The sequence below is a fragment of the Lichenostomus cassidix genome, chromosome 12 (genome assembly GCF_008360975.1).
Source record: "Lichenostomus cassidix isolate B80296 chromosome 12, HeHo_3.0, whole genome shotgun sequence".
NCBI lineage: Eukaryota > Metazoa > Chordata > Aves > Passeriformes > Meliphagidae > Lichenostomus > Lichenostomus cassidix.
In genome coordinates this window covers 9,893,256-9,907,180 of record NC_139493.1, presented here as the reverse complement: position 1 = coordinate 9,907,180, position 13,925 = coordinate 9,893,256, and the positions used below count along the sequence as shown (strand labels likewise).

The following is a 13,925-nucleotide window of genomic DNA, read 5'->3' as shown; positions in this document are numbered from 1 at the left end:
AGGGGCAAATCCATGTTATTAAGATAAAAGCAGAAAGAGTTTCACATGTTCAGGATCCTGTAGAGGGCTGGGGTGTCCCCAGCAGCTTGGCTTTAGCACCAGCCTTCCCTGATTCACAAGAGCAGCAAAAGCAGCAAGCTCCAGAGAGAACCTCTCTGGGGTGCTGGGGACAGCACAGCAAGGAGGAGGCAAAGTGGTGTTGAAGAAGGAGGAATTTTTTTCCAGGTCTGCTCAAGGTGGTGCTAAACTGGAGCTAATAAAGGTTTACAAAGTAAAGCACTAAACTCAAGTTATTAAAATATCTACATACATATCCTCCAGTGCAGCCCCTCAAACTGGGGCTGGCAGTCAGACCCTTGCTCTGCTTTCCCCAGGGCCCCCTCAGCTGCTGCAGCTCTCACCCGTGGGTGCTCTGGGTGAGCAGAGCCAGCAGCACAGAGGCTGCAGTGGGAGATAAAGCAGCCAGACCCGAGCCAGGGCAGTGTCTGCCTCGCATGCTGAAACCTCCCTGCCGTGGAGCCGCAGCCTCTCCAGCTCAGCAGCGAGGGGCAATTCAGACTTCTTGACTAAAAAAGGAAGAGGAAGCTTGGAGAGAGGGGGGGCAACAGCTTATTTTCTTTTCAGGGAGTGCTTTTCCCCATGTCTGACAGCCCAGAGCTGAACAGCTTTTGCTGTTAGGGACGTTCAGCCATGAGTCAAACCCATACAGGGGCCTCAGCTTTGCAGCAGCTCTGGGAGACCAGGGCAGAACTGGGAGCAAAGAAACACCCAAGGCCAGCAGGTACCCAACACAGCTCAGATTTAAGTGGTTTAGAGCTGGCAGGTCCTTTAATAAGGCATCTGTCTGCCAGCAGACTAGGGGACTTGACCTCCCCTTTTCCCTTCTCCAGCAAGAAGGCAAATAATTAATAAAGGTGAAGCCTAGTAACATTTTTGAAAGGTGTGATCCATGTCCTCGACTCCTGACTCTTCAGCAACTTATTATCTGTAGGACTTTATTGCTTCTTCAATTTCAGTGAGAACTGGCTGCTTTCAGCCCACAAGCCTCCCTGACATGTCCCTGGTAGCACCAGATTGCCACCCTGGAGTGAGGACCTGAGGAGTCACTGGCCACATCCTTGTGCCTGACTGTCACCCAGCCCAACACAAGTGGCTTCTGGACTCAGAGCAATTGTTAATGAGTGGATGGTGACTGTGGGGAGGGAATGGGCTTTAGTTCTAACCTGAAACGTGAGTGGCAAAAAGTCCTTGGTTAGGAAGCACTTGTTTTCCTGAAACCCTATTAAAATTGGGTTGTCCTACCCTGAATGGGTGAGAAAGAAGCAAGTAGTTCCTCCTGACAAGTTAGAACTAGAAACAGGCAGAGTCATGGCAGGAAAAGAGCAACCCACAAATCCACAGCATTATTTTTTTTTTACCCACTTTATTTACGTGTGTGTTTCTATAAACATTTTAACTACTGGACATTTCATAAACCGTAAAAACAAACCTTCCTGCCCCCAAAATGCAATCTAACCAGCTTTTCAGTCAGACACCAGCAATGCTGCCAGGGCAGGTAGGTGGTATCCCTAGGTAACCTCCTGCTGGGCATGAGCCAGCAGCTCACTGCCTCAGATCCTGAGCCTCTGAGCCATGGAGAGGAGACAAGTTTAAAGACCTGGTTGCTCTCCTCCTCCAGGGATTCAGCAGGAGAAAAGTGGGGTGAATAGAGAATCTCCCTTGATGGAAAGTCAGAGTCTGACAGAGGGGCTGCAGCATCCACTTGCAGGATCAGACGCAGTGACCTCGGCAGAATCTGGAGCAGCCTGGGGGCTGTGGCAGTGCTGGGGACTGAAACCACAGCCCAAATGCTCCTTCTTTCCCTGTGGCCCAAATGCTCCTCGACGCCCCGTTTGCTGGGTGCAGATGTGAGCAGCCAGGGCTCCTTAAAACCGTCTCGCTCACTTGCAGGGGCACAATTCTGGGGGTGCTGATTCCTCGGGGCGGCGAGCCCGGCTTTAAGGCACCATGGGGAGGGCAGGTGGGGTGTGGGGTGGCAGGGGAGGCCCAGCCCAGCCGGGTGGCCCAGCGCTAATGGCCAGGGACCCCGTTGTCCCGGAGAAAAGCACCGTACGGCACGAGTGATGAGAGCAGCACACAGATGTTCAGTTCCCCAGGTTCATGTCTGCGCCGTGGACGAGCCAAACCAGGCGGAAACAGATGGCCAGGAATCCAGTGCCCAGGAGATCACCCAGGGCAGTGAGGTAGGGGATGGAGAAGTTATCGGGGTCCAGAGCCTTCCTCCACATCAGGCGCACAATCAGGTCAGCCACGTAGAGCAGGATCCCCACCTGGGGAGGCAAGACAGGCCCTGCTGTGAGGCAGCGAGGAGGTGACACAGAAACATCAGCCAACAGCCACGGCAGAGAGCAGAGCTAACAGGGATCATGGAGCACCCACACCTTCCCCAGAGAGCCTTGTTCCTCAGTGGGATGGGATGGGATGGGATGGGATGGGATGGGATGGGATGGGATGGGATGGGATGGGATGGGATGGGTGCAGCTGGCTCCTGCCCTTTGGCACGGCATTGCCCACAGTGCCACAGCCCTGTGCTGCCAGCCACAAGTGTGGAGACCCTGCTTGAACTGCTCATCAGCATTGTCTGCCCAAACCAGAGCCTGGCCATACCAAAAACATCTCCCAAGGGTGCTGTTCCCACTCCATCAGATAAAGGGTTCCTGTGAATATGCAGGCAACCCCAAAGGACAAGTTTGCAGCCAGATTTTTTTCTCTTCATCCTTCTTTTTTCCACTAGAAATTCAGATCATGTCTACTTTGTTTTTCCTAAAAGTCTCAGTGGACAACTGGAGTTTGAGGCAGTTTTTACATCAAAGCTATCCCAAGCAGAACTGACATGTTAAAAAAATAAAATAATTTCTTTTTTTTCATCTCAACAGTTTAAAAATCTTTGTTGTGATTTCTTTTAATTCTTATTTCATTCCCAATTCTGATAAACAGATTGAGGGAAAAAATACTTCGGTTAAAGATTAAAGACTATCTAGTTAATTGAATTAAGAAGGGAGAGAGAGTTTTCACCCCACATCTGTGTTCCCTCCATGGGACACCACAGCACATCAGGAACCAAAGCCTGAGGCAGCATTTTTAAAGGTGAAAACTGCAAGCTGGGTTGGGAGGAAGGGAGGCAGCAAGATGGGGAAGCAAATGAAATAACAGAATCACAGAAACTAAACCTGGCTGGAAACTCGAGAGTTTTACATAGATTATTCCTCTGCCTAAATTCAGGATCAAATACATCCAAATCTCCTTATGGAAAATTTGTTTAACTTGTGCTAAACAACCCTCAGAGATGGAGATGCCACACTCTTAGAAATCAGCCCCATGGCATTTTTTTTCCGATTTTTGTTTTTCCCAAGGCCTAACATAAATCTGCCTTTTTCCATTTGAAATCCATGATTTCATGTTTCCTCCCTCGTGACCACATGGCAAATGGTACTCTCTCCCTCCCTACAGAAATTTGGTAGTTTAAAGGCTGTTAACCAGATTTTTCTCAACCCTCTCTACTTTGGACTAGTTAACCCCAGTCCATTCTATCACTCCTCTGAGATCATGTTTTCTGGGCCTCTGATCTTTCTCTTTGGGCTTCCTCCAACTGACCCAAACTTCTACCCCCTCTTTCTCTCTGTCTTTGTTTATAAAGTATAACAGAGGGGAAAAAAGGACCAGGCTGAATGTATTCTCCTCCACTGGCCTCCATGGGAATCTTTCAGGGTCAGTGGTGTTGCTGGGATGCTGCTCTTTATGCTGTCATTTATTCTTCGTATTTTCATGCTTGGCTTTGGTCGAGGAGTTACCTCGATGCATAAAGAGAAGAATAAATATTTTTCTTTACAACTGTGGCTGTGCTGCTGGGCTTTGGGTTGTGCAAAGGTCGAGAAAAACTGATTGTTTACACTCACAAGGAATTCACCCTCAGACACAGGGCTGCTTGTAAGGCAAAGTGAGAGTCAGCCACCTCACCGTGCAAATTAATGAATCACTGATTTAAAAGGGCAAGTGAAGTCAGAGCCTCTGTGAGTTCAGGCAACAGCCACATGTGTTTCTGAGTGAGATTATAAAGTTTACAGGGCAGGAAAAACAGCAAAAGGGAACAAGCAGGACAAATCAGATGTTCTGCCCATTGCCTACCAGGAACTTTTACTTTTGAGGATGAACTGCTCAGGGCTTGGGTTTTCCCTCTGTTTTTGACCCACATGGCCCTGCCCAGAGGGATTCCCTAGGTCTTCACCATAATATGTGACACTGGTTCCCAAAAAGAGTGGGGAAGGCTGCTGGCTGGAGTTCACTGCTTCTCACTTGGGTGACCAGTGGCAGTCTAGAAATACTCAGAGTTTAGAGACTCAAGGAGTGAACATTTTAAAACAAGGTACTTCCTTGCTGAGTGTGTCTCTGCACACTTACTGCAGCTCAGTGGATGTTGAGAACTTATTCCTCCTCTCACACCCTAAAGCACAGTTGTACTCCTGTGGAAAACTAGAGCCTGGCAATTTGGGTGAAGTACTACTGGACCTATAGAAGGCACCTGATGCTTGGGAGAAGCACACCTGAAATGACAGGAAACAGAGGCTGCTGTTGGATGTTTCACTGTGACTCCTGTTTGACCTGAAGAACACTGTTTTCACCGTATCTGATAGGTTCCTTTTGGACAAGAGTTTGGGGTTTACCTGCAGCAAAGCAGCAGTCAGGTAGAACATCACAAAGGTGAAGGACAGGGATGTGTGGCCTCCCTGCAGCAGGTGGATGGTGTAGAGGAACACGAGGTGCCCTGGGATAACCAGGAGGAACAGGACCCGGGCTGACTTGGAATTCACCCCTGCAGAGGACAGAGGTAGAAACATGGCTAGCAGCAGCTGCAGGGCTGGGGACAGGACAGAATACAGCTCCACACTTTAATGAATAAACCTAGGGCTGTCCCCTCCCACCAACCACATTGCTGATGCCTTCTCCAGATCACACAAACACAGGAAGCATTTGCAGGATCAGCCCAGCAGCTTCGTCTAGCACTACAACTCTATGCCAAAGACTTTGTGCTCCATGCTGAGCCACTCTGATTCTTGCAGACACTCCTCTCAGCTGCTCTCTGCCTCCCACAACTTCTGCTCTGCCTTGCTGCAACAGATTTTCCCAGTTTATAGTTTCATCTAGCACTAACTCTCAACCTAACAGGGAAAATCAAGAGGAACTCTATAAAGACAACAGACCCAAAATTGAGTTTTATTGATGCTTAAGTGTTTCCACTGCTGAAGATGGAGGAATTGCTGATTTTCAGCAAGATTATGGTCTATTCACCCCTTTGTCTACAGGTGATGGCTCTAGGCTGGCCATTAAAATGACTTTCTGTTAGATCAAATCTAAGATTCTTTTTCAATTACTTTCTTTAGTGCTCCCTGAAGGCCACTTTCTTTGCATGCCAGTGAGCAAATATGCCACAAGCCTTTTTTTTCCACGCTGTCCACTGCAAAGATGCTTCCTCTCTGATCTGAGAATCCTCCCTGGAAGGGGGAAGTTCTGCCTTTGAAACCCACCTAGTTCTTCACCAACCAGGCTTGGGAAGGAGCTATCAGTGAGGACAGGCCTTGAGACATGGACACCAAGGGTCTACCTGATGAGAAGAATGTGGTGCATGGGTTGGGCCAATTCTGCCTCATCTTGTACGGCAACACTCCAGGCATGCTCCAGAAGTGCAGGAATGTAGAAATTCGGCTGGCCTGGATGGCAACCAGGTTCCCTCCAACACCTGGGAGGACAAAACACAGAAAACCTGTAAACCACCTTGACCACAGCAGGAGACATCAGTCTAAAACCTAGTCCAAGGTGAGTCAATCTGCATTCACTGAGAGCAGCAGTGAAATAGAAAACCTGATCCCTGCATTATTCACTTTCCATTATTATTTCACTTTTCATTATTTGTTCCTTTTTAAGGAACAGCTCTTAAAAATCAGGAGGTTCCAGTAATTTTACTCTTCTGACTGCTGTCATTGAAAATATTTTCCCTTTCTCCCCAGCACTGGATGTCAATGCCACATGGCCTCTGAAGGTGTTGTAATTGCACCTGGTTTGTTAAAGTCTGTGAACAACACCTGCAGAAAGCAGTGCGGATGCTGCTCATGGCCACTTCTTGGGTTTACTCACTCAGAGAATCATTATTGTTTAAAAGAAAACAAACATCACAGAGAGTGATTACATGTCTATCTGAAGGTACCTAACACTCTTGTTAAATGAGAAGGAGTCGTGAGAATGAATTAGAACCCAAATATGTTTACTAATTAAAAGTAAATTAATGCCTTCCAGACTGATTAATTCTAGCAAACATGAAAAAGCAGCTACATTTTCCAGTGGAAAATAGAGGGATAATGATCTGTGGAGCAAATCTTCACTACCCTAAGTATTTTCAGGGTGGAAACGCCACAGAAATGATAATGGTAAGCCAGATGCTACAGGCTTCTCATGTTTTGCCTTCCTTGGAGAAGAAATCATCACTAAATATGAGATTTTCCAGATGGGAATCAAAGTGAAAATACTAAGGCTATCTCAGAGCTCAAAATGGGAGCTATCTGAGCCATGCACTGCCATGCTTTGCAGGATTGCACATGCAAAGTGAAGAGCTGCCTGTGCAAAGACACAGAGCACTGCAAAGCTCTGCCACCAGCTCTGCCAAAGGGGTCACCAAGATCCCCAGCAGTTTGTACTGATAGGTGTGTGTATAAAAGTACTGTGAGAATTCAAATAAAAATAAATATGTACACAAAATATGTTGATCTATACATATATAAAAAATCCAATTATATCCAATCCATATATATAATCTCTTATATATAATCTTATTATATTAATATTTATCGACAATTTGTATAGGGGATGATTGCACAGCTCAAATTACTGAGTGGAGGGAAGGAAACAAGGGAAAATGGATTTATTGTGACATCCCAGGAAGTCTGCTGTTATGAAGTGTCAACATAGCTCTCAGAGATGCTGTTAAGCTTTTTCCACAGCTCTGTCCTCGCTGCTATTTTGCTCCACAGACACTTTCAAGCATAAGCAGGGATGTGATGGGGACCAGTAGCTTCAGTTCCACTCGTGATGGGAGCAGGGACTTGGACTCTGTGTAGGGACAACAGTGGATCCCATAACCCTGGAGGAGGGGGAGGTATAAATAAAAGCATGCATAGAACCCCCTGTGCCCAACCTACCGTTGATCACAGGTGTGAAAACTGCCATGCCTTCAAAGTTTGGGTCAGTTACAGTTTTGTCCAGGATGAGCCCACCAATGCTGTGAAAAAAAGGGCAGGAAATGAGGGTGGATCAATCTTTTTCCAGGGCAATTCCTACTCTGTGAAAATAGCACACTGAGTGGGTTACTGCATCTTCCCCATCACCAGGGCTGGACTGTTCACCACATACTCCTTTTACTGCTCAGTTTTCACCAACAGAAAGCCTTACTGATTTTGCTAATGGCATAATGAGCTCAGGAGGACCTCCTTGCCCACCCTTAAGCAAAACTGGTAGTAGTTAGGAAAGCTTTAACATCCTCCCCCATAGTTTTGTTACACTTCTATACTGGCTTTGCAGTCTTTTAAAATTCTCTCCCAGACCTCAGCTGGTTGTGAAAGATGCAGCACAGGAAGAATTGCCCTGGCTCTACATTTACCAGTATTTTCTCTTTACAGCTGGATAAGAATGAGGCTGAAGCCTGACAGTTTGTGCTGGTCATCTTCTGTGCTTTCAGTTTCCTAGCTTTCACCCACGTGGTCCCTGGATGTGGGAGTGAGACAGAATAATTTATTTTTTCCAGTCCTTTGGGGGCTCCTTATCTGCTGTCTCACAGCCTGTTGGAGAGTCACCAATGGCTAAGAAGCTCTGGACAAATACCCTCCTACTGTCCCTTCCAATTTCCCTTTTGATGGCCTTCTAAGAGAGCACAGGATCTCTCTCAGTGTGCAGACAGGGGTGGGCTGGGAGCTGTGCCTCATTTACCTGCTGATGCTCATGGCAACAATCACTGGCTGCCACCCAGATTTCAGGACTTCAGCCAGGGAAGGACTTTGCTTGGCAATAGCAACCCAGAGAGGGATCATGACAATGAAGACAGCACAGATCAGAGGAGAAAGGTACTTCACATCTGGCAAGGAAAAGAAATCTTGAATTAAATGCCAGAATTTCGCAGGTGGCCAAAATTGCTTTGTACAGAGATGGAAAGAAGAGGCAGCAGGACTCTCGCTCCAACTGAGTTATGTTAGAGGAAAAATCACATGAACCATGATAGTCCCCACAAAACCGTCTCATTCCACCACAGAAATTCATAATTAATCCCTGAAATTCACTGCTAGAGGATGCTGTTTGAAAATCAGCAGGATTCAAAGCAAGTTCTATTTGAAGACTAACAATCCTCCAATTCCGTCTCCAACTAAGAAAGACAAAAAGTTACAGAATTTCTGGCTTCAGGGTGCAAATCAAACAGCAGGGCAAGGGGGAATCTCCTGTGTGGAAGCTGTATCTGACTTAAGGCAGACACCTCACACCTTCCCCTGAAACAAGAGGAAAGAGGTACTTCAGGAGGCAAACTAGCAGAATTGCTGAGCAGCTGGTCTGCCCTATAGGAACAAATGTTCTCTGGCACGAATAAACCAGTTAAGTTCTGGGGTTTCTTTTGTGCTAGCTTGCATGTGTTTCCATTAGGTGCTTTTTCCATTCAGCAGAGGCATAGACTTGGAGTGATCTTTAGAAGCAAAGAAATTAAAAAATAAGTAGTTGTGCAGCGCTAAAAGAAAATAAACATGACTCAGAAGCATGAGAAACACCTTCGAGCAATGGGGCTGATGCCAACCCTTTTGATACAAAAATGCTTCTTCAACAAAGCTCTCCATCTGGTCTCTGAGCTGGGGCCAAAGGCAGTGGGATGTAAGGCTGACTTGGCAGGTAATCTGGGAGATGAAGCAGCTCAAAGTGTGCACTTTTAAAAACATCCTTGCCAGAGCCTTGGGCTACCTGGATGCAACAGCACTGACGGGAAAGCATCTTCTGTGAATCCAAGGCTCTGACACAAAGAGGTGCCACTCTTTAAGAGTGGCTTCAGTGGGCACTGAAATGCAACCCCTTCTGAGGTATAAACAGTTTTGTCAGTACACTTTACCCCCTGGAGTCATCCAAGACAGGTGGATTCTATGACAGATTTAGCTGCTGCACTGGATCTCCTACCTACACCCCTTGTTGTTTTGAGCAATTAATTCCTTCTTAAATAACACAGACACGGAGCACTGGAGTCTATCAAACCTTATCAGAGCCCACAGAAAGACTCCTGGTAGGATGAATGGTCTTCAGGCTCCACATTCCAGTTCTGCCACATTCTCTCACAGGCAGCCCATAAGCAAGCTGAAACCCTTTGGCACACTTTGTATCTCCATTATGCAGGACTGAGAAGGACCAGAGTCAATTTAAAAAAAAATTGGGAATCTTCTCAGGAAAGAGGATATTCTGCAGAAGGAGAAGGTGCTGCATCAGGAGGCACACAGGACTCTGAACTTCACAGACTCATCAGTATTTTTGAAGGATGCATTTGGGTAGGACCCAGGAGTTTTCAGAGCATGACCTGTACCTTACTACACACTGGGGAGGGAAATGGATTTGTTCAAGCACCATCAGCAGTGCCATCCTCCTACCTGCTTCACTTCATGCTCCCAATGACTTGGTGTCTGTGTGCTATTTTCCATCTCAAGAGGCTCTTTAAACTACTCTGGCAACTCCACCAGTGCTGTCTGGTCACAGCCACAGAGGTTATCATGTTGTTCTGCCCTGTGCTCCCTGGGAGATATTATCTGAGGCATAGCAACTGAAAGACAGATTAGCTTTACAGAGGCAGGTGCAATGGCATCATGGAAAAATCCTATCAAAAAAAAGGCATCTCTGAAGCTGAAGGAGGACTGGATGGAAGCGATTCATAGCCTCTCCCTGCAGTGTGTGCTCCCTCACTCCCTCACTTGTGCTTGCACATGGAATGAGTTATGCAAACTGAGAACAGCTGCCTCACTGCTTCTGCTCACAGTCTGAAGCAACAGTTTGGGTTTCAAATGGTATCGAGTTTGCTGAATCTATTTATTTTCCCATTTCTCTTCTAGGTTAGGCTCACAGTAAGTAGCCTAATGCTTTAAAAGCAACAGTCAGACATATATCACTGATGTTTTGAGCTTCTGAGGGTCAGCAGGTGCCCAAGCCTTTGGCAACCAGCAGCACAGCTAAGTCCAGAGCCACAAATCCTGCTCAGGGTCCTGCATGCACAAAACACTGCAGATTGCCTCCCTCAAACTGGAGACCTTGTTCATCCATGACTCGCCACGTGAGAGGACACAAGAATATTTTCCAAGTGCCAAAACCCTGAAATTGCCTTGTGAAGAAGGACCTGCTGTTATCCATGCACAGGAAGTAGTTTTGCCTGGCTAGTGACAGATCCAGGAACAGAGTCAGTGTCACATATGTCAGCCTTCTGTTCCAAAGCTGCACAATACATGTTGGCCATTTCTTTGACAAATCCCAGTTGTGTTTATTAGGCTCTGCCTTCCAGTTTGTTACTAACAGAGAGTCTGGAAAAAGCCTCTTTGGTCATTTTTCTACCCCAGCGGCATGACAGCCTCCATTCTGAACCATGCCAGAAATGCTTAGGCAGCCTGCAATAATTTCAGGAGGATTTGTGAGCTCCCTCGCTGAGCTGCAATTCCCTGCTGAGCACTGTACCTATGTATTTGAAGAGTGTGCTGCTGATTCCTGCCAGCAGGGAAAGGGTTATCAAGTCTCCCAGGCTCGCTGCTATGGGTGTGGCGACATTGTCTGGATTGATCCCAACTTTCCTTGCTCCGATGATCACGCCAATCATCACCAGGCCTGGAGAAGACACAGAGCAGGCATCAGAGAAAGCATTCTGCTGTCTTTCACCCCAGAGAAGCTGTTTTGGTTCCCAGAGGGATGTGAGGTCTTTGAGAAGCAAGAAGCAGATTACCCACAGCAACATCACACAGCTGGAGACTGGACACCTCCAGGAATTTGTCCTCTTGATTTCACCTACCTGAAGGGCATGACTCTGCCCTTATGAACTGCACCAAGGGCCCAGAGGCACACAGGCAGATTCCAGGGATCAAAGGAGATACCAGCAGGCAGCCCAAATGTAGAAGCTCCCCTCCTGAGCAGCCTAATCTTTGCTGCCTTGAAGCAGCACCAGGCACAAAGCACACTCACAGATAAGCACACAGCAGGCATTCAGCAGCCTCCCAGTGCCATCCCCTGCTCTGGATTCCACAGCACAAAGATATTTTCCATATTAGACCAAAATTTCTCAAAGTTTGAGCAAGGAGCAGTGAGCTTCCTTACAGTAGCCTGCATTACCCTGTCAGCCCAGCCATGAGACTGACCCCTCATGTCCCAGAGTCTCTGGGGCTGCTTTAATTTGCACTGGGTGGATACTGATGCTGTGAGCAGCTCCAGAGACAAGGGGTTACAGAGGTGGCCCACACCTTTTCCCTTCTCCTCTGAGGAGCACCTGGAAAACTGAGCTGCTTCTCAGCATTGTTGGGAAGGAGGGAAGTTTTGCTTGCCCAGGTAAGTTTAGAAGCACAACTCCCAAAGCCTGATGAGCATGTGGGAATCCCTCAGCTATCAGATCTCTCACAGGCCTGGTGTGGAAGAGGCACCTGGAATAAACCCTGCCTGGCCAGGCTCTGCTGCTGTGTAACAAGCAAGGGCAGCCTTGAGACAAGACATAAGACATCTCTTCAAAGTCCTTCTATGGCTAACAGGATGTGCTAAAGGAAGCCTGAGAAATGGGGATTCCTTCCAGCTCACAGCCTCTCTGTGCCTGTCCACACAGCCCCCCCAAAGCTGAGCATGCACAGGAGCATCAGCTCTCCCCCAGGAAATGCCATGTGTGCACCTTCCCTGATACAAAACAACATCCCTTATGGAGAAACACATCCTCTCACAACATGACATTTCCACAGCAGCCCTCCTGACACCCACGCTCCCCTCCCCACAGCACAGTTCATGCTGCTTCCCTCCCTGGCCATAAAAATAGCAGCTTCCCGTCGTGCACACCCACACACAGGCTGCCTGTGACCATGTCCAGGGACAAAACTAATGTCAGCAGCAAAGCCTCTCTGTATCACACCAAGCAGGGACATTGTAGGGAAGAGTAATGAAAGCTGAGCTGCAGTTTTTTAACAACTGCCTCATCCCACGTTTTTCATCAAAGGCATCTACAATCACCCTTTGACTCCAGCTTCAGGATATGCACTTGTTCTAACTTGTCCCTTTCACTTATAAAACTTGCTGTTTCTGACCGTGCCAGCTGCCTCTATTCAGGGTATCATGCTGCCCTCGTATGGCAGACCTACAAACTGGAGATCTTCAGGCCACGCAGAACAGCTCCTGCTGTTCAGCCCATCGTGCTTCCCTGGAAGAGGGAGAGCCAGGGGACAGAACTGCCTGGTGCCCAGCTCACAGCAGGCAAACCACAGGGCTGCCACAGCCCTGCACTGCGTGTGGGGTGACCCAAGTCCAACTCGAGCGTGGTCTGGGTTTGTCTGCTAACAGAGCCTCCGTTCCCTGCTTTGTGCAGGACATCAGCTAAGCTTTCCCTAGGAAGGGCTGGTGCAGATGGCTCATGTGGCACCCAGGAGGCACAGAGCAGGGCAGGGTGTGTGTGTTATGCACAGCATGTGGTGTTTTTTGTGTGTCAGCTGAAGGACATTTTGATTGCTGCCTGTGGATGTCTACAGTCAATCACAGGGGAAGAGAAGCAAAGGCAGGATGCAGAAGGAATGAAAGCAGCAGACACAGGACTGATGTTCCTTGCCTCCCTCCTCCCCTCTGCCAGACCAGAAGGATGCCAGCTGGGCCTTCCTGGTGGAAGGGACAGTTCATTCCCCACCTGAGTGCTGCAGGAACCAGGAGGACTCACCGAGGGAAAGTGCAGCTATGAAGGCTGTGGTCACACTGCTGGCACACAGCACAGCAGCCTGGCTCAGCTCCACAGAGCCCTTGGAGATGGCTCCCAGGATCACAGCAGCAATGGCAGCCAGCAGTCCCACCACAGTGGCCTGGACCTGGGGACCAAAGGACAGCTGGTGAGCACTTGTCCACATCTGCCCCCTGCAGCCCTGGCTCCACACCACTGCAGCACTGCCACACAGCTTGGAGGGCAAAGCCTGGCACAGATGCTGATTGTTTATGGATTTAAGCAGCATCCCTGCAAGGCTCCACTAATCAAAAAAAAAAAAAATCCTGACAAAGTTTGGAGAAAAACTCTGGAGGGCTGCAAAGGGCAGATAATATTCCAGCAAAGGACAGTGAATCCATTGGCAAAGGAATAGCCCTGGTCAACTCAAAAATGGGCTCCCCATCAACACAGCTCTCCTAGGAAGCTGGGAGCTGTGGAGGGAGATAAGGGAAAGCACACAGACATATTGCAAGCCCTGAGGTCTTGCTGGTTCCTGGCTTTTAAAAAGCAGAAGGAGCTACAAGAGGCATTTTCTCCCATCTCTCCCCTCCTGCCCAAGGCTGATTCCCAAACACTGCCAGTGAACGACAGGCTTTATCCAGGGGCTGCTGTGAAACAGGGATTGTGTCATAGCTCCCGCTGCAAAAGCAGGGGTTTTTATTATTTCAGTTTGTCCACAAAGGCAGTGAATGTCTAGATGTGTTTTACAGCTAAACTACAAGCTCTGGGGGCACACAGAGCTTTACTGGAGGTCAAGCCCTGGCTCTGCTCTGCTGTGTTGAGGATAGCTGCTGCAAATCACCAGATCTGCATTCAGCACTGCTGGAACAGATGCTGCTGGTCTGCAGCACAGCAAGAGAAAAGGGACTTTCTCATCTCCCAGCTGAAG

The 13,925-nt window shown here is 48.1% G+C and overlaps 1 protein-coding gene across 7 annotated transcripts in view; it reads right to left on the bottom strand.

Annotated features, from left to right (window-relative positions):
* Positions 1-1,403: 1,403 nt before the first annotated feature.
* The window catches only part of SLC41A3 (solute carrier family 41 member 3), a 30,156-nt gene continuing 17,634 nt past the window's right edge, over positions 1,404-13,925 (bottom strand). For 5 of the 7 annotated variants that reach the window (XM_085072574.1, XM_085072573.1, XM_085072572.1 and 2 more), the window contains 7 exons: positions 12,998-13,142; positions 10,783-10,929; positions 8,032-8,176; positions 7,248-7,327; positions 5,660-5,794; positions 4,722-4,870; positions 1,404-2,330 (listed from right to left, as the gene is read on the bottom strand). In XM_085072574.1, the coding sequence (XP_084928700.1) occupies positions 2,145-2,330; positions 4,722-4,870; positions 5,660-5,794; positions 7,248-7,327; positions 8,032-8,176; positions 10,783-10,929; positions 12,998-13,142 (987 nt within the window). In that variant the 3' untranslated portion in view covers positions 1,404-2,144. Of the gene's footprint in view, positions 2,354-4,458; positions 4,602-4,721; positions 4,871-5,659; positions 5,795-7,247; positions 7,328-8,031; positions 8,177-10,782; positions 10,930-12,997; positions 13,143-13,925 lie in introns of all 7 variants that reach the window. The other 2 variants (XM_085072575.1, XM_085072577.1) reach the window with 2 other exon arrangements.